General features: G+C 32.6%; 2 protein-coding genes across 5 annotated transcripts in view; one reads left to right on the forward strand and one right to left on the reverse strand.

Moving 5' to 3' along the window:
- The first annotated feature begins 319 nt into the window (after positions 1-319).
- Positions 320-11453, forward strand: LOC139513232 (glucose dehydrogenase [FAD, quinone]-like). 2 transcript variants are annotated; one of them, XM_071301532.1, is made up of 12 exons: positions 320-457; positions 854-976; positions 1173-1378; positions 2171-2360; positions 4810-4944; positions 6149-6270; positions 6827-6994; positions 7941-8091; positions 8628-8785; positions 9321-9495; positions 10583-10808; positions 11245-11453. In XM_071301532.1, the coding sequence occupies exons 2-12, from the start codon at positions 868-870 to the stop codon at positions 11384-11386; spliced, it is 1782 nt and encodes a 593-aa protein (XP_071157633.1). In that variant the 5' UTR covers positions 320-457; positions 854-867; the 3' UTR covers positions 11387-11453. The 2 variants fall into 2 exon arrangements, with proteins under 2 accessions (XP_071157633.1, XP_071157634.1); XM_071301533.1 differs by lacking the exon at positions 320-457 and adding an exon at positions 470-480.
- A 1532-nt stretch (positions 11454-12985) lies between these two features.
- LOC139513233 (tRNA N6-adenosine threonylcarbamoyltransferase, mitochondrial-like) overlaps positions 12986-20778 on the reverse strand; it is a 31381-nt gene continuing 23588 nt past the window's right edge. For 2 of the 3 annotated variants that reach the window (XM_071301535.1, XM_071301534.1), the window contains exons 4-10: positions 19804-19866; positions 18936-19065; positions 18124-18328; positions 16753-16901; positions 15699-15829; positions 13955-14026; positions 12986-13160 (exon numbers count right to left, since the gene is read on the reverse strand). In XM_071301535.1, coding sequence (XP_071157636.1) covers positions 13082-13160; positions 13955-14026; positions 15699-15829; positions 16753-16901; positions 18124-18328; positions 18936-19065; positions 19804-19866 — 829 coding nt within the window. In that variant the 3' untranslated portion in view covers positions 12986-13081. Of the gene's footprint in view, positions 13161-13954; positions 14027-15698; positions 15830-16178; positions 16299-16752; positions 16902-18123; positions 18329-18935; positions 19066-19803; positions 19867-20778 lie in introns of those variants that run through there. The other variant, XM_071301536.1, reaches the window with a different exon arrangement.

Genomic DNA, 20778 nt, shown 5'->3' on the forward strand with positions numbered 1-20778 from the left:
TAAAAAGCGCAAATGTCCTATCAAAAAGCGCAAACGTACAAGCAGCGCCGACAATCCGTGATGGTCGATATATTTCCAACATTTCATCATATTTGTAGAATAGACTTTCCAACGAAAGTATACTAGGAGCATCAAGTTTGTTTTCTAAACACATGAAACATGAGTCTTAAATGTCACTGACAGTTCAATGTTAAAAATGATTTTTATATAAAGGTCTAACTTTTATTTGTATTAGAGTTAATGATTCATAATTGGTGCTAATATGATTTAAAAAAAAGTATCCAGTTTGCATATCATACTTATATGATAATTTTCTGGTAAACACATATGGGTTTTGGTTATTAGTTGTTCAAGGCTGAAAAGTAATAATAGGACACAGATGAAGGCCACCGGATAAAAAGACTTTACTTTCCCCATGTATAATAATAACATAAAGCCATACGTCGTGCTGACATAGGTAAGCACGTCGTGCTGACATAGGTAAGCACATCTTTCAAGGGATTTTTCTTTTTGTATATCTTAAAAGCTTTTTTTTTTTTAGCTCTAAGAAAACAAACTTGCTTTACTGATCGTAACATATATTGAAGATCAGATGACCAATGATTAAATTTCTGATAGTGTTTATTTTTTTCGTTTTAGAAAATTTCTACGAATGTTAACCTATTATTTATTTATTAGAGAATGAGTAATAATAAAAAATCATATGTTATCATTTCATTGAATTAAAATATAGTACGCTGCTTAAAGAAAGCAATCAGAGAGCATTTTTTTTTACAAAACTATTAAAGAATATATATGCAATATATGTCTACCGTCGGAAGATATATAATTTAATCACATGAATTTATTTCAGACAGAGTCACAAGAATGGAAGTTACTTGTATGGTAGCTGTATTTTTGGCGGTTTTTGTACCGATGATAATTTCTGAGAGAATTTTGAACAAACCAATTTTAGACTCGTATGATTATATTGTTGGTAAGTTTTTTTCTTCACGTCTTCACCAAATCAAGCGCAATGATGAAGATTTAAAAACAAAATCAAATGACTCTATCATGACTGACGGTAAATTCCATAAAGAGCCCTTAATTTTACAATATAATTGTAATTTCAATAGCGCGTTAGTTTGAGTTTTGAAGTAGGACCAATTACCATGTATAAAATTGTTTTTCAGTCGGCGGCGGCACTGCAGGGTCTGTTCTGGCGTCACGTCTGTCAGAAGATCCCGTATCTGTACTATTAATAGAGGCAGGTGGTTCAGAGCTAGATAACCCATTGATAGATGTTCCTCTTATGACGACATCACTTCAGTTTTCTGAACAAGACTGGCAATATTTTACTGTCCCTCAAACAAATTCATCATTATCTTTGACTCAAAAGGTACGTTAACATAAAAATTAGATGTGACATGGTTGCCAATGGCACAACTCTTCACCAGAGACCAAATGACGTACGCGTAGTACATAAAAACTTTAGGCAATTTCTAAAAAAAAAAAGCGATAACATCAACTGTTTGGGAAAGTTCTTCTTACTATTTTATTAAAAATCAACGGTCAACAAATCCCTTTTTCAGAATATATTTAACGTCAAAATTAATTCTGAGGAAACCTGCTCATCTTTATGCTGAATACTCTGGTATACAGGAAACAGTCACCAAAGAGCACATGTCAGCCCGTCTATCATATCATAAAGAGTCAATATCATTCCTACTCCGACTTTTTTCGTGTGTGTGTATCTAAATTTTAAGTTGTTATCACGACTTAGTAACTCATAATCACGATTTATTAACTTATTATCACGACTTAGCAGTTCGGTATCGACAAAGTAACTCGTTATCATGACTTATTTCTTCGTTATCATCGTTACCACGAATAAGTAACTCCTTATAACGACTTACTAACTCGTTATAACAACGTAGCTTACCTTTTTTACAACTTAGATTTCTTGTTATCACAACTAAGCTATCGTACATTTAAACGGCCAAGATTTCTCACTATGTTTTTGGTATTAAGTCGTGATAACGATTTAAACTTAAAACTTCACCCTTACACTAACCGACTCTCAAAGAATGAAAAGGACAACCTTGGTGAATAGGAATAACTATTTTTTTGTTGAAGTATTTATTTGTATGCAGACTCACATTTAAGCCGGAAACATTTACTTGGTTTGTAGCAAGGGTATTGGCCCGCGGGGAAGGTTTTAGGAGGATCGAGTTCTACTCACTATATGGTACACGTCCGTGGAAGCCCGCATGATTATGACGAATGGGCAGCCGAAGGATGTGATGGGTGGAGTTATAATGATGTTTTACCGTACTTTAAAAAGGCAGAGGATGTTCAGATACCAGAATATAAAGATGAAGGTAATACAATGAATACACATGTATGCCTTAAACTCCTTTTTAGCTAAACTAAAGGGGAAATAAAAACGAAATGAAATTTTATGAAAAGTTTGAATTACTAAATAAAGGATAAGAGTCAATCAAGACAAACAGACAAAGAACAATCCACAAAACACAAAACAGACACAAATAATGTCAAGATGGGTTACAACTACCCCAAATTAAGGGTGAAGAGGGGGGACAAGGGGTTTAGCTGTTATGCTGTTATGGGACATTTTAATTCTTTGTTATCTGTTATTCTGAAAATATGTTTGCTGTTAGCTGTTATTGTCTTATTCTTTGTTAGCTGTTATTGGGTTTTTAGTTTTTTTGTTATCTGTTATTGTGATAATGCATTTGCTGTTAACTGTTATTGAAAAATTGGGATGTTAACATTTTTGGGACAGCCAAAATTCGGTAGAAATTGAAGATCATTGGACATTGGAGTCTACCACTACTAATCTGTTGGTCCCATATTCGGAGAAGGATTCCATTAACATATACCCATCACAAAAGTGAGGTCCAGGACAATTCCATTATATATTATGATTATCCTTCGTAAAGCTTTTATATTATATGGTACATAAACTCAGCTTTTTTCAAAGCAGAACCAAATACATTGTACAATGAAAGTTCCCACCATGTACTGGGTTCCAAAGCTGCACAAAACTCATTACAATTAAAGATGTATTTCAACTTCAAGCCATAGTTCCCCTATTAAACTATGTATTCTACTTACTAGTAGACTTGGTACAATCAAAAACCTGATAAAAATGTGTTCAAATAAGGCCTTTGAAAATAGTGGAATAAATTACTTTTGGAGTGTCAAAATTGGTCCTACATTTGTACTTGATAAATTGCATGCTTATAATTGGTACTTTTGATTTTTCTACCCTATATACAACTTTGCCTCATAGTCTTATTCAGAAAAATTCACACACCTCATTAAATGGGCATTTAAAAAAGTCAGAATGCGAATATATATATTCAAACTCTTTTAGATCATTTTTTAATAGCAACAAACACAAGAACTATGTCAATTGGACCTACTTTGATACCATAACTGCCCTTGAATTTTTACTAGATATAATTTTTGTCTCTTTGACATATTCCTCATTTCCATTCTCAATTTTATTACACATTATTTAAATTACAAACATGTGTGAGTTTCGATATGTGTACAAAAATAAATGCTGAAAAAAGAATTCCATAACAAATAAACAGCTACGCCATGAGTGCATGATACGCCCGTCACCTTTTTGAAATATTTGATAACTTCTCAATGTCATATCAGACATTTATAAAAATCAATCAATATATATCATGTACTAGTATATAAACAATATATCAAAATTTCATGAGAACTGCAGAGAACATTTTTGAGTTATTGTCCGAAAACTGGAAAATACCACCTTTTTTTAATGAATAAACCCCTTAACTGAATAACATTAAATCGGAAATTAAAAAAATTCGAAAGGGCGCTTACAACAATAGATATAAACAATTCAGCAAAGTTTCATGAGAACTGCTGAAAATGTGTTTGTGTTAATGTCCGAAAACTAGAAATTTACCCTTTTAATTAGCAAAAATCCTTAACACGGAAACGTAAAATCTAAAATTTATAAAATTGAAAGGGAGCTCATGTCAATAGATATAAACAATTCACCAAAATTCCTTAAAAATTTGTGAAAGAATTTTTGAGATATTATCAGAAAACTGAAAAAAAACCACCATTTTTTTTTAATCAAACCCCATTACTCAGAAACTTAAAATCTAAAATAAAAAAAAAAACGATAGGGAGCTCACGTCAATAGATATAAACAATTTCCCAAAATTTTATGTAAATTGGTTAAAGAATGTTTGAGTTAATGTGCGACATGTACGACGGACGGACAAGAATATACCAAATACATATCTAGATACAGAATTTTGAAAACCATGTTCATAGAAAATGGAATTCATTACAAAGGATTATACCCGTAATAAGAAATACTGAATTTGTCAAGGACACGACTTATTTTAATATTTCATTTACTGTTATCTGTTTTTGTCCATTTTAATTCCTTGTTATCTGTTATAAGCCAAATCAATTTGCTGTTTTGCTGTTATTGGGACCCCCCTTGCCCCCCCTCGGTGAAGTCAGATACTCCGAAAAGGAAAACAGTAACGCACATGAAGCACTCATAGACAGTTTTGGCTCAAGATGGATCTATCACAATTAAGAAGAGCGGCAATTATGGTTAACTTGTTTCTAATTAGGACGCCAATATATTGAACTGTGCACTGTTTCTACATTTATTAATAGTTTACGGTGTTATATCGTATGGAATATCAAAAGAAATCAACAACTAATACAAATGCAATGAAATCTGGAAGTAAAATATTACATTTACATAAAAACCAACTAGTTATATATATGTAATTTTGACAGCGTATCGTTCAACTGGTGGACCGATGACCGTTACCACAACCCCTACAGCAGATAGCCAACTCATCAGTGCTTACCAGCAGTCCGCGGTAGAAAAAGGATGGCCCATAACAGACTGTAGTGGGCCGAACATTACAGGTTAATATAATTTTTATGCCCCACCTACGATAGTAGAGGGGCATTATGTTTTCTGGTCTGTGCGTCCGTTCGTCCGTTCGTTCGTTCGTCTGTCCGTCCATCCGTTCGTTCGTCCGTCCGTCTGTCCCGCTTCAGGTTAAAGTTTTTGGTGGAGGTAGTTTTTGATGAAGCTGAAGTCCAATCAACTTGAAACTTAGTACATATGTTCCTTATGATATGATCTTTCTAATTTTAAAGACAAATTAAACTTTTGACTCCTATTTCACGGTCCACTGAACATAGAAAATGAAAGTGCGAGTTTCAGGTTAAAGTTTTTGGTCAAGGTAGTTTTTGATGAAGTTGAAGTCCAATCAACTTGAAACTTAGTACAAATGTTCCCTATGATATGATCTTTTTAATTTTAATGCCTAATTATATTTTTTACCCATTTTCACGGTCCATTGAACATGGAAAATGATAGTGCGAGTGGGGCATCTGTGTACTTTGGACACATTCTTGTTAGTATTGCTTAAGGAGATGTGGTCTGGCAGCAAATGAGCCACTATCCAACAGAATTCAAATAAATCGGTGTCACAAACTATAGGGGACTGTACGGCTTTCAACAATGCAAAACCCATTTCCACTAATTAATCTTCAGTTGGATTTCACATCATTCAAATTGAATTTCATCTTCGCTAGCCAAGGGTTACGATCAAATCCTCGTGAAGAGGACAGGATTGTGTCGTAACCCTTGGTTAGCGAATATGATTGTATTCAAGTTTGAGCTGAAATACAGGCGAAGCTACAGTAGATTCAGATAACTAAAATGGATATTTTTAAAGATAATTTGCATCAGTTGAGCACTTGATTAAAAAGTCCAGCTTCAGACTGAATATAAACATTTGTTCACAGACAACTTTTGATATCCTTTAAACAAAGCTTTAGGCTTGAGGCCAATCGTTCCGATGCAAACCTGAAGACTATAAAGACCAAATTGTTTGAATATTTACAAAGGATGACTTCAACTGACTTTATTTCAGACGTTCACTTAAGAATCTCTAAAGAATTTCTGTTGGGTCTGCTCCGATATTGTATTAAAGCAGTTTATAAGGTATTATATTTAATATATTGCTATCTTTTGATTTACTTCAACTTTAGATATCAAATAAATTTGTTTCATATACCAAAGACGTCTTTTGTTTGCTGCAAATTTAGTTCGTTACAGGGTTTTGTCCCACCCAAAATGATGTTCGCGCTGGTACAAGGTGCAGCACAGCCAAAGCTTATATACGACCAGCTTTGAACAGGAATAATCTTCAAGTTAGCATAAACAGCCATGTAACAAAGGTACTATGCTTATAATTTAAGTAAAAATTCAACGTTTAGTCTTTACATCTTTTAGAATTTTTGCTGTTATTTGTGCAATTGAAAATGAATTCCTCACATGCAAACTTACTAAAAAGATATTAATTTTAGAAAGTACTCGTTCCACCTTTTGTCATAATCTGATGATAGATACATTACTATCTTTTAAGTAGTTGAAATGTATACCAAAAAGTCCATTGACACTCGTCGATTTGTTTGTAATTGAAAAAGATGTTTTCTTTGTGTCTCCACCTCCTAATTTTCCTACACTATTTTGTATACCCAACTTAGCGCTATTGGTGACTCTTTAAAAATATATTCACCAAAGATACGACGCTTATAAGTTTGTTCTCCGGATGCACGTTTCGTCTAAATAAGAATCATCTAAATGGTGATAAGCAGGGATATATATAAAGAAAGCATCTTCTAAAAATCAATACCTAAAAGCAAATGAAGCCTTATAAAAAAAAAGACGTTCTTTCAGATGTATTCTTCTTTAGTTTTAGGGCCTTTTTTGCTAGGAATGCATTTTTTACAGATTAAAATAGAAAACAACAGAGCTGTTGGAGTAGAATTCGAGAAAGACGGGAAAATAAAGAGTGTTTCTGCCACAAAGGAAATTATTCTGTCAGCCGGAGCTATTGGATCTGCACAGCTTCTAATGTTGTCTGGTGTCGGACCACGAGAACATCTACAAAAGTTAAAGGTAATTTATCCCAAGTGTTTTCGATTATTTTAATGGTAATATAAGGAATATTCCATTTATTTGAATATCTTTTGATGATGTCAGATGTCAGACCGAATCATTCGCAAGGATATGCAAAGCTACTTGCGGTGTTTTATTTACATGTAAAGTCTTAAAATATAATGTTCAAGTATCGTACTCAAAGTATAGCTTACCATATGCTCGTGTCCTGACATAAACCATTTTAGAATCCCTTTCATAATGGATTTTAAAATAAAACGATTCATCTTCTAGTTGCACGTCTATAGTTAGAAATCATAACGTTACTTTGATTATCCGATTTAAAAACGGTGACTTATCGGGGAAAGGTGCCGTTTTCGGCTGGTTTTTATCATTCAAACTGATTTAATATAAAAACGAGTTCATGGACCCCTCTTTTTAAAATGACATTTGGTTTCATTACGTAAGAGATAATGTGTACCAATTTCCATGAAAACGTAAATAGTGCCAATTTTTTTTAAAATTTGATTAATATACAGCAAAAAATTACGGGTTTTTCCTACATTCATGATTATTTGATTAATTTGAATTATTTGTAAAAATAAAATGTACAAATTTATGCGATATTTATATAACATATAAATAACAAACAATTTAACAAAAAAACAGATCGTGTTTATCTTTTAAAACAAAAAAGTTATGTATTTATATCGAAAGGAAAAATACGTCCACAAATACGTCCACAAATCCGTATTTTTAGGAAATATCTGAATTTTGAACCTCGATTTACTCAAAATTAAAAGTAGCACATGAAAGTATATTTTTTATTACATATTTGATTTAATCAGGTAAAAAATAACCTACATTCAAATTGTCATCAAAACTTTAAATACGGGATCAAAACTGTATCGTATGCTTGCCCTTAAACATAAAGATGCACCAAATTGTCCGCACTCTTCAATTTCAGATCGATGTGAAGAAAGACTTGCCAGTTGGTAACAACTTAAAGGACCATTTACTTATCTTTATGTCTTATAAGTTGAATGTATCATGGGCAGTGAATCAGGAAAAATTGAACAATATTGAGGAACAAGAAAACTACATACTCAACAACAAGGGTAATCATTATATAAAGCGGAATGCTTAAATCTCTCATCATTTTATTTTACTTTACAGTTAAAAAAAAGTTATAAAAAACAACACAAGTTGAAGAAAGAACATGATAGACAAAAGAAAGAGAACGAAATGACACACAACAAACAACGAAAAGCTTCAAAACATATGTATCCCCCCAAAAATGTTAATGTCAAGTTATTGCTCCTCAAAGCTAACTTTCAAATCACTCAAAAGTATTGGTTTCGTGACACTCGCTACTCGAATTTGTGGAACCGCCGTATAAGGTGTATAGCAGTGGCGGATCAAGAACTTTTCCTAAGGGGGGGCCCTCTCCAGTCATGCTTCAGTGATTCCCTATATAATCAACCAAATTTTTCCCACGAAAGGGGGGGCTCAGGCCCCCCTGGATCCGCCTATGTATAGTCATGAAAGGAAACGATTACTTGTTAAATAAGTTTTTGTATATTACTTATTTAGACCAAATCTCTAACTCATTGCCTGGTCTAAATAATCAGCTTTAAAAAATTGAATTCTACAGGAATATACAGTGGTACAGGATGTGATGCACTCTTGTTTGCACAGACAGGGAAAGAGTCTAGTGATAGAGGATCCCCAGATGTTGAAGTTCATTTCTTCAGTAGTGCACCAGAAGAAGAACAGTTACGAAATGGCTTGGATCAAAACATCAAGGATGAAGTATTACTATATAAACTAGAAATTGTCAGATCAATAACAAATCACAAAGAAAAACGGGAAGATTTTTTTTTGCAACAGTTTATATGTCTGTTAAAGCCAAGATTTGAATAACAAATACTTGGATACAGGTTGAATTTCTTTCGAATTTAAAGGTCTAGTATATATTAATTTTTAGCTTAACATTCATGTTTAAGAGTTTGACTGAAAGGCTTATCTTTCGAAAATGTGAAAGAAAAGGTTAAGTTTGTGAGATTTTACCTTTTTTGTATTTTTAATGTGGATTTGTTAACTTGTTTTCAATGAATCTAACAGGGTCATTCTTCCTCAATTCTAGCTGCAGAACCGTAGCTCTTAGGTCCTTATGTTATTTTTGACTATTTGCAGACCATAGAGTCAAAAAATTACATAAAGGACATGAGAGCTACGGTTCTGCAGCTACATCAATTTATGCTTCATTATTTTTTGTTATCTGTTAGTTAATCATAGCACATTGTTTCACCCGCTTGTCTTTAGACCATAACATTTCTCTTGATAGCTCTTGGATAAAATGGTGGCAGATGCTTCTTCCACTGGCATTAGGTTTCTACCTGTATATTTACACCCCAAAAGTCAGGGTACAATAAGACTAAAGAGCAAAGACCCATTTGATTATCCAGCTCTAGACCCAAATTACCTTGCACACCAAGATGATGTGGATGGGTTTGTGAGAGGTAAGAATTCCCTTGTAAAAGCAATATTATGCAACTTTCAGAGATGTTCTTTTCACTTACTGTAAATTCATGTTTTTGTATATTTAAAAATTCGTAAGGGTTCCACGGAACCCAATGTCTCGCCTACTTTTGCTGTTAATTGCAGACTCAACAAAAATGAGGAAAAACATCAATAAAAATTTCCCTCTCGATACTGTCGTTTGATTGAAAGAAGCTTCCAAGTTTGGTAAAAAATCCAGGATAGTTTATGAATCTAATAAATGTTTTATAAACCTTAACTGCAGACTGTATGCAATGTTAACTGGAAGAAAAACTAAGTCCATTTATAAGTAAAATACGGAAAAAGTGAATTTTTTTTTCACAAAATTTACTTCTGAATAATATCTTATGATCAGAAACAAGCTTATGTCTAAGTTTGGTAGAAATCCAGGATAGTTTAAGAACATTATAAAAATTTTAAAAACTTAAACCACAGAGTGAATGTTTTGTTTCTGGCCAAAAAAATAAGTCCATTTATAAGTAAAATACGGAAAAGTGGAAATCTATTTTTACAAAATTTTCTTCTTGATACTATCTTATGATCATAAACAAGCTTCTGTCCAAGTTTGGTACAAATCAAGGATAGTTTATGAAAGTTATTAAAATTTTAAAAACTTTAACCACAGAGTGAATGTAATGTTTCCTCGCAGAAAAACTAAGTCCATTTATAAGTAAAATACGGAAAAAATGGAATTTTATTTTTACAAAATTTACTTCTGGATACTTTCTTATGATCATAAACAAGCTTCTGTCCAAGTTTGGTAGAAAATCAGTATAGTTTAAGAAAGTTATTAAAATTTCAAAAACTTTAACCACAGAGTGAATATTTGTGGACGCCGACGACGACGGAATGTAGGATCGCTTAGTCTCGCTTTTTCGACTAAAGTCGAAGGCTCGACAAAAATTGAAATGACCATCCCACAACTATTTTGAGTATACATGTATTATTATACATTCGATACTACTTTCTCTTTGTTGTATGAGGCTGGGCTGACCTAAGGACTAAGTACATAATTTTCCTTGTTTAATACTGCTTCTATGTTTTAAGCTGTCAGAGTGGTTCAGGATATAGCCAGCAGTACTGCTATGCAGAAGATTGGAGCTACATTGATACCACGTGTGTATGAAGGTTTCTGTGATGATATGGAGTTTGACAGTGATGACTACTGGAGATGTTACACAAAGAATCTGGCCTCTTCAGCCTTCCATTATTCCTGTACATGTAGAATGGGTTCTGCTAATGACCCAACAGCAGTGGTTGATTCACAACTTAGGTAAAGTAGACCATTTGTTCAATTATAGTATAAGCATACTATATCTTCATTATGTTAAATGCCTATATGTAAACTATATGCATGATTCCAGAGCTGCTTGATTAAACTCCATGTTACCTTTTGAACTTTTCTTGCAAATTCTTTGTTAGAACATAATCATTACAAAGTTTTCAGTATTTGTTTTATTTATATATTTCTGTAAAAAGTTGAATTTAAGATGTGATATCGATTTTTATTAAGGAAGGTATATACACAGCTATGTCACTATAACTTTTTCTATAGATACAAAGAAATACGGTGTCCCTGAAATAATGTGTGTTTAAGTTTATTTTATGCATCAAAGATTAGCAAATACTGTATTTGTGTTGTGGTATCTAGAGTGATTTTGCCCAACAGCTTCTATACAACATTATTATATTTTCTTTATAATTATCAGGGTGAAAGGTATATCAGGCTTGAGAGTTGCAGATGCTTCTGTAATGAGAGATATAGTATCTGGTAATACACACACACCAGTGGTGATGATAGCAGAGAAAGCAGCTGACATGATAAGAGGGAGGACTACCACTGGTCAATAACACATAATTAACATTTATATTATTATACATCTAATTCATAGTTATTAAATGATAAAAATACATGAAATTGTCTTCCTCTTTCAGTACACTACAATAAATCAGAAATGCATTCAATTTGCCTATTTTTATATGCCTACATGTCAAACAAGGCTTAAAATAAAATTGAGAATGGAAATGGGGAATGTGTCAAAGAGACAAAAACCCGACCAACTAAAAAACAACAGCAGAGGGTCACCAACAGGTCTTCAATGTAGCGAGAAATTCCCGCACCCGGAGGCGTCCTTCAGCTGGCCCCTAAACAAATATATACTAGTCCAGTGATAATGAATGCCATACTAATTTCCAAATTGTACACAAGAAACTAAAATTAAAATAATACAAGACTAACGAAGGCCAGAGGCTCCTGACTTGGGACAGGCGCAAAAATGCGGCGGGGTTAAACATTTGTGAGATCTCAACCCTCCCCCTATACCTCTATCCAATGTAGAAAAGTAAACGCATAACAATACGCACATTAAAATTCAGTTCAAGAGAAGTGCGAGTCTGATGTCAGAAGATGTAACCAAAGAAAATAAACAAAATGACAATAATACATAAATAACAACAGACTACTAGCAGTTAACTGACATGCCAGCTCCAGACTTCAATTAAACTGACTGAAAGATTATGATTTCATCATATGAACATCAGGCACAATCCTGAAGACTGTTACCAAAATAATATTTGAACAGTTATTTGTTAATATCCTGCAATGAGACAATTTCTTCTTGTAAATATTTATATTTTCCCTGAAATCAAATTGCCTAAGCAAATCGATGTGATTCACGAATAGGTGGTGAAATCATACTGCCCCCTTCAATGAGGCTCTTTAAAAGGAGGTGAAATCAGACCACCTTAGAACTTAAAAAAGGTTCATGCAAAGGTGTTGAAATCAAACTGCCTCAGCACTTCAATATGGTTCATGAAAAGGTTATGAAATCATACTGCCTCCCCCTTCAATGACGCACATGAAAAGGAGTAGAAATCAGACCACCTTAGAATTTCAATGAGGTTCATGAAAAGGTTATGAAATCATACTGCCTCCCCCTTCAATGACGCACATGAAAAGGAGTAGAAATCAGACCACCTTAGAATTTCAATGAGGTTCATGAAAAGGTTATGAAATCATACTGCCTCCCCTTCAATGATGCACATGCAAAGGAGTAGAAATCAGACAACCTTAGAACTTCAATGAGGTTCATGCAATGGGTTGTGAAATCAAACTTAACCCCAGCACTCCAATGAGGTTCATGAAAAGGAGGTGAAATATGCCTTAGAACTTCAATGAGGTTCTTGAAAAGGTGAAATGTGCATGGAAATGGTCATATTATTATTAGGTGAATTTGGTGTCGATTATCTTCAATAATTTCTGTTAAATTTATTCCTGTTTTTATATTCAGGATGATTATGCACTTGACACATTTTATAAACTCCTGTCTATTGTTGAAGTCTGTAAAACACATTTTACATATAAACCATATGTTTATACAACAATTGGGATAATATAAAACTCTATATGGCTCTACAGATGACATTCTATTGTAGAAAGGAAACAATCTATAAATATTTCTTCTTTTTTAATTATCTACATACAAATTCATTCCGAGTCTCTTTGATCAAATCATGTACCGGTACATGAACAACATTAATTGTATATCAGCTCTTTAATTTCAATTTTGGTAACTTTATATTCATCAATCTGACATCATCCCTTCTGTCTATACCAAACGGAAACCTGAAATTTTAATAAGAATTTTAATGGTGGTATCAATATTAACCCTGCTTTGTACTAGACACACTGAGCTTGGATTTTAACGTTGGTAACAGTACAGGGGTAGACTGAATAACTGGACAAATTATCTGGTCTTTGATCTTACTCTTAAATGGAACATGCTAAAAGAAAAGCAGCTAATACCGATGTTCCAGTCTATCACTTGATCCAGCTTGGAACAAATCTCAGTCTTTGGATTGAAAAAGAATGGGCACACCAAAATAATTTTTTAGCTGGAATTATGTTTAAGAAAGCTTCTCTAAAATTTGATGTTAATTGGCTGCAACCAATATTTTAACATAGGAATATGGATAGACAACTTTAAAATAAAATCTGCAGCATATTTGAATTTCTTCAATATTGGCACAATCATAACTATGACTCCATTGGTTTGTAAGTCATACCTAATTCATTTATATATTTTTTTATTTTTATTAATTTTCAAATATTCGTGACATTATGAGCAAATTAGAAGTAGTTCTCAAATAGTACATTTTCTTGGCATGAAATGTTTTCCTTTATTGTTTTTCTACTGTCTGAAAGTATACTAAACAAAGTAACACCTTATTTTATAATACAACTATGCTAACTTCTAGATGGCTTTTAGATGTTGTGTTTTGCTGTCTAATTGATGTAAACTTCACATCTCCTTTAAATCATATAACTCCTAAATTACCTGTATAGCATAAAAGCATTATTTAACTAATACCCTTGCTACATTATAATGTGTTGACAGTATTTATCTTACATATTCTTACTTTGGTTCAAACCGAATAGACATTGGATCCTCTGCTATTTCTTTTCCTGCCATCAGTTTCTCCATACCATTCCTTAAAACAATCAAACATGTTTTTAATTTTCTATCAAAAAGAGAGTAGAAAGTGTGTAATCCTATGTCTGTGGAGTGTAATTTGACTATTCATCAACTGATCTACATGATACATATTTTCAGGAATAGATTACCTTAGCTGGATTTGGAAAAACTTTTAGGAATTTTGGTCCTCAATGCTCTTCAACTAAGTACTTTATTTGGCCTTTTTTACTTTTTTGGATCCCAGCGTCACTGATGAGTCTTTTGTAGACGAAACATGCATCTGGCGTATGTACAAAATTTAGTCCTGATATCTATGATGAGTTTATTTATAAATATTCAATTTCACGTCATATTAAGTTATATGACAGGTATGTAAAAACATCCATCTTTTTAATGCTATACATGAACTCAAGGCAGATTAAACTAGAGGCCCCAAAGAGCCTGTATCTCTCACCTTGGTCTATATGCATATTCAACAAATGACACTCAAACATAAGAACAGAATTCATGACTCTAAAGGCTTTGTTTTGTTGATCCAGTATTGTTTATCATTCAGTCCGTTTAAATTCTCTCTATCTTTTTTAGTTTTTGCTCAAAACACAATAGAGGGTAAGCAAAAATTAATCCAAAATTAAGGGCAATCACTCCTATAAAGACTGACAGTCTACTTACTAACTATATCTTCAAAATTTGATTTGTTAGTAGATCTTGTCTTGCTAATCAATTTTGCTTGTTTAAGTTTCTATCTATCTATTAAATTTTCTCTCATATACAAGGCACAATGCAAAAAAAATGGTAAAATCGTCATTTAAGGGCAATAACTCCAATAAGGAGTCATCCAATAATTTTCACATATTACATTAATTATAAATCTTGTTGTGGTGATCATTTTTGCCTGTTTAAATTCAATCCATCTATCATAACTTGAAAAATATAAAGCAAAACGCAAAAATTTATTTAAAGAAAAGGCCATAACTCTAAAAAGGACTTTTTCAATGATTATTTGTAGAACATGTCTAGCTAATCATTTTTGCTTTTAAAAGTTTCTCTCCATCTATATATAATAGTTTTTAAGATAAAAGTAAACAAGAATGTGTCCCTAGTACACGGATGCCCAATCTGCATTATCATTTTCTATGTTCAGTGGACCATAAAAATGGGGTAAAAACTCTTAATTTGGCATTAAAATTAGAAAGATCATATCATAAGGAACATGTATACTTAGTTTCAAGTTGGTTGGACTTCAACTTCATCAAAAACTACCTCAACCAAAAACTTTAACCTGAAGTTGGACAGACGAACAGACAATTGGACACACAGACCAGAAAACATAATGCCCATAAATGGGCCATAAAAATGAAAAACATGGTAAGATTTTTCATCCAAGGGCAACAACTCAAATAAGAAATCATCTACATTAATGATGATTGTGGCCATGTTGGTTAAATTTGGCCTAGTAGTTTCAGCAAAGAAGATTTATAAATTTTTATATTTACATAACACGATGAAGAATGATCACGGGTGACAAATAATGGATGCCAAGTCATGAGAAAAGCTCACCTGGTCCTGTAGGGCCATGTTAGCTAAAAATATTGAAATGGTATCAAAAGAATTCAGTCAGGTTTTGTTTATTCAAGTTCATGTCTCTGTATATATGTTAAAAGGTTTTCAAAACTATTCTGACATACCAAGCTATCATTATACCATTGTCTGTACAAAGATGAGGAGGAGGACAAATTAACTGACAGGAAAACATATCACAGACTTGTGTTAGACCTCTTCTTATATACTGGTTACTGGCTACACCACCTGAGGCTACCTACAATAGAAAACATATTACAGACTTGTGTTAGACCTCTCCTGATATACTGGTTACTACACCACCTGAGGCTACCTACAATAGAAATATATTACAGACTGGTGTTAGACCTCTCCTGATATACTAGTTACTGGTCACACCACCTGAGGCTACCTACAATAGAAAACATATCACAGACTTGTGTCAGACCTCTCCTAATATACTGGTTACTGGTCACACCGCCTGAGGCTACCTACAATAGTAAACATATCACAGACTGGTGTTAGGCCTCTTCTGATATACTGGTTACTGGCTACGCCACCTAAGGCTACCTACAATAGGAAACATATCACAGACTTGTGTTAGACCTCTCCTAATATACTGGTTACTGGCTACACCACCTGAGGCTACATACAATAGAAAACATATCACAGACTTGTGTTAGACCTCTTCTGATATACTGGTTACTGGCTACGCCACCTGAGGCTACCTACAATAGAAAAGGTTTCACAGACTTGTGTTAGGCCTATCTCATGATATATGGGTTACTTGCAATCAGTTATGTTTAGCTTATTCATAAATCTTATTTTGTGGCATTTTTGTTTGTCTTGTATTGATGATCATTTTTACTAATTACAGGTTATATATTTTTGAGATAAACAAAAAACATCAATTGATGGCAATAAACTCTTATAACTATCAAACAATTAGGCAATATTGTTGATCTTATTATGCTGCTCGTTTTCTATTTCCTATATATATATATGGCTCGGACAAAAGACAACAATTTAAAATATCTAGACAGTCTTTAATAGCTGCAAGCTTACTAACAAAATCTGCATTGTATGAAGAAATATCACTTTATAGGATTTTAGTTTTTTACATTTACATTACATTCATGACATTTAAACAAGAAAAATAACAATTTAATTAGAAAAAATTACCAATACTCTGTTCTGTTCAGGCAACAGTCCTTTTAACTCTGAGTATATAAAGGCCCTCTGTAACTTCCTACATAAAGTATATGTCATAGCATACTGTAAGGCTGCACACACATCTGACACATTGGATAGTAGCTGGCCTTCAGCTAGATCTGAAAATTACATTTTTTGTGGGAGGTGTGAAATTCAGCATAATAGGAACATTTGTTATACTCATCAAAATATAAGATAAGTTCCTAATATCAGTGGAACAAATATAATGCAGAAGGGAAAAGTATTCCATGACATAATTTTCACAGAAAAAATATTATTATAATATTGTTTCCCTCAGGAACAAATATTATTAGGAACAAATATAACTTGATAATAGAATACTGTAAGGCTGCACACACATCTAACACATTGGATAGTCGCTGGCCTTCAGCTAGATCTGAAAATTACAATATAAGGTACATATAATTCATTTTGTAGTATCAGGTTTTCATTAATTTATAGGGGTTGAAAATGACAACATAATTGTCAAAAAACTAACACATTGTGTACTGGTAGTATCTGCAGTCGACAAAACAGGTGAGTTAGCATCTACAAAAGTAATCTGAAATTTATTAGGAGCTAATTAACAATGTTTAAACATGTAAGGGTGATATATGCAACTACATTGTATAGGTTTTAAACTCCAAATGGTACATCATCTTTTAGAAGAAAATTAAATCTTTCCTGCATAAATATGACAAAATCCTATGAGATTCCATGTGAATGTGGGAGTGGTTTATAAAAGCTCCAACCAAACTTATCTGGAACTGCAAGTAAACTTACAAAAGGAGACCCCTGCATGGTAATACATTTTGCACAATGTATAATGCAGTAATTAATCTCAATTATCTCCCCTATATATATAGTCCACTTCACTTTTGTTTATGGTGATATAAAACTATATTTTGTTTCCATTCAACTACCAGAACAAAGCTGTTCTTTTCACCTTTTTATTTTTTCATTCTTTTTGGGAGGTGGAGGAGGGTGTGTGTGGTGCAAATCAGTTATTTAAAGATAGCTATAGTAGGAGGGGATTGTTGGGTGCAAATCATAAATTTTTAAATAGCTATTAGTTGTTACCTTTTATCAATAAACATACAGGGTTATAGAACAGATAAAACAATGTTATCCCATTTCTAATGTCCCAACAGTTCAGATTACATGACAATAAAAATTAAGACGGGAAACAGACATTTTTTTAATTGTGGTTCATTGATAGTACTCAATCAATCACATAACAAGGCTCAAATATTTTGGTGGATGAAGCTTGCTGATTACAAAATATTTTAAAAATTAACAAATCTCTACAATGTTTGTCTAAATAGTTGGTTAATATGTTACCTTGTTTTGTTACTTCATCGTGAATCAATCTTTTGAAGTATGTCTTAAGACCAGTAAATGAGAAGTCACAATCTCTATAATGGGTCATTACATGTGGTACAGGAAATGATAATGGATCTCCATTCTTAGCCATCATTTCTATAGCACCACCACCAGATAGACCTTCACATTGGGGTAAATTCTTCAGACCTAGGCTTCTAGCTGTCTAACACAAATAAAAAGTCTTTTCAAATGAATAGATGTTTAGTACATGAAAAATCTTTTTGATGAAAACTATGAATAAATAACTTCTATCTAGTTCAATCTCACATTGTGACAGATTTATTTTGTTGATTAATTCACAATTTCCCCAAGACTAACACATATTGTACAGTCACTTGTCTAGTGTTGGTCTCTAGATGTCATTTGATTTTTTGTGTTTATATTAGATTTACATTTTTGGGGTTCACTATTTTGCTATTTGTTAAATGAACATACAATGATAAAGTGCATTCCCTAAGATTTTTCACTGTGCATTGTTAAAATACTACCTAGTGATCAGAGATATACTTGCATATATAAATGTATTTCTAAATATTATCTTTAAAAAGAATCCAATATATTGTTACAATTGTACTTCCAAGAATGTCTGAAATTTTTGAAATATTCCCATATTTTAAACCAATATTAAATATTCTTATAAATTCTGCAAGATATTCAAATTCAAGTTGGTTGCCCTGTAAAACTAAGTCTATCCTAAAGTTTTAATACAACATCTTTAACAATACTACACATTTTTGTATGCACACACAAAGTAAATGTAAAAGTTTTACCTTGTCAATGCAATCTCCTGGAGCCTCATCTAAACTTGTACCTAGCATATCAAAATCATCAATATCATTAGCTACAGCAAGCAGACAATGCCCTCCGCTCATCAGGAAAACAAGATATGGAAAATCAACCCTACAAAATAATTAATATCATAATATAATATTAGAGTAGAATTACTCTGATACAAGTTTGAGTATATCATCAATTGACCATTGTCAAACTTCATTACTGATGGGAAAGTTTATTTTGAATAAACTTTGTAATCTTTTATCTCTTATTTCATTGTTTCTAGTATAGATGACGGTACAGTTTATCCCACCACATACAGTATGTACATGTTCCAAAGTGAGCACCAAGAATTCTGTTGATGCAATTATTTGAGTTCAAATATTAAAAGCTAAAATTAATTACTAAAACAAAACAAAACATTTTACTCTCACAAGCAATGTAGACTTTATTTCTCCAAAATGAAAAATGACAATATTTTGGCGAGATGACTATTCCATTTACTATTATCAAAAGTGATTGAAGTAAAAAAAAAAGTAATGACTAGCCATCCCACATTATCCAAAAATATGGTCAAAGTATACATATATATTTTAATTCATTTGTAAACCATTCAAAGAATAGGTTCTTTCACTGCACCTTGTAAATTTTAAAAACAGTTTTCAGCTGTTGTCTGCTCTATGGTCGGGTTGTTGTCGCTTTGACACATTCCCCATTTCCATTCTCAATTTTATTATGTTGATTTAAAAACTCCTATAGAGTAAACAAAAATGAAACAGTCCCTTGTATATGAAGAAATGAGCGTAAGTTACATGTTTAATTTTCAGTTTAGTGCTTTTGTAATAAATGTGTTCTCAAACTTACTTTTTTAGTAATCTGACTGTTAAAGCATGAGCCTCCATGTGATGTATTGGTATCATTGGTTTACTGGAAATGGCAAGCATATATCATTGAATAATTAACATTGTTGCATCACTTCTGGCAAAACTTGAACAAAACTTAAACAAGGTTAAATGTTAATAAAGAACTGAATTTAATTGTTTGAATTTGAGATTTTTCACACTAATATGCTTTAACACAATAGGCCCTTCAAATTTTGCAAAATTGCATTTTTTTTTATCTCACATTTTACTAAAAATAATTGATCCACATATGTGACCAGCCATGACATATCCAGGCTTATGGAGGTAGAACGTCATTGTGAGAAAATCGCCGTTAACTATATGCCATTTCCAGGCTTAGGAGGGTACATTGTCTAAAATTTGATTTTTGTATATTTATCTAGAATATTCTGAAACAAAACTCTCTGTCATGTTAGTATTATGACATATTTGAAACGAGTCAGTACTACAGAAGCGTATTAGCGTCACACATTTAAAAAAAAAAATTTCTTCCTATGTTTGCGTTTTAACGCAAATCTTTGCGTTTTAACGCAAATCTTTGCGTTTAACGCAAACCTTTGCGTTTTAACGCAAACCTTTGCGTTATAAAGCCAACCTTTGCGATATAACGCAAACCTTTGCGTTATAACGCAAATATCTTGATTTCAATTATTCATTCAGTTTTGTATATATGTCCGTCTGTCATTCATTTCGGATGTGATTTACTAGTAGATAAAACTAGAGGCTCTCAAGAGCCTGTGTCGCTCACCTTGGTCTATGTGCATATGAAACCACACAGATAAATTCATGACAAAATTGTGTTTTGGTGATTATGATGTGTTTGTAGATCTTACTTTACTGGACATTCTTCTTGCTACAATTATCTCTATCTATAATGAACTTGGCCCAGTAATAACAGTGGAAAATATATTCTAAAAATTTACAAAAATTTACAAAA

The sequence above is a fragment of the Mytilus edulis genome, chromosome 2, assembly GCF_963676685.1.
Source record: "Mytilus edulis chromosome 2, xbMytEdul2.2, whole genome shotgun sequence".
Lineage (NCBI taxonomy): Eukaryota > Metazoa > Mollusca > Bivalvia > Mytilida > Mytilidae > Mytilus > Mytilus edulis.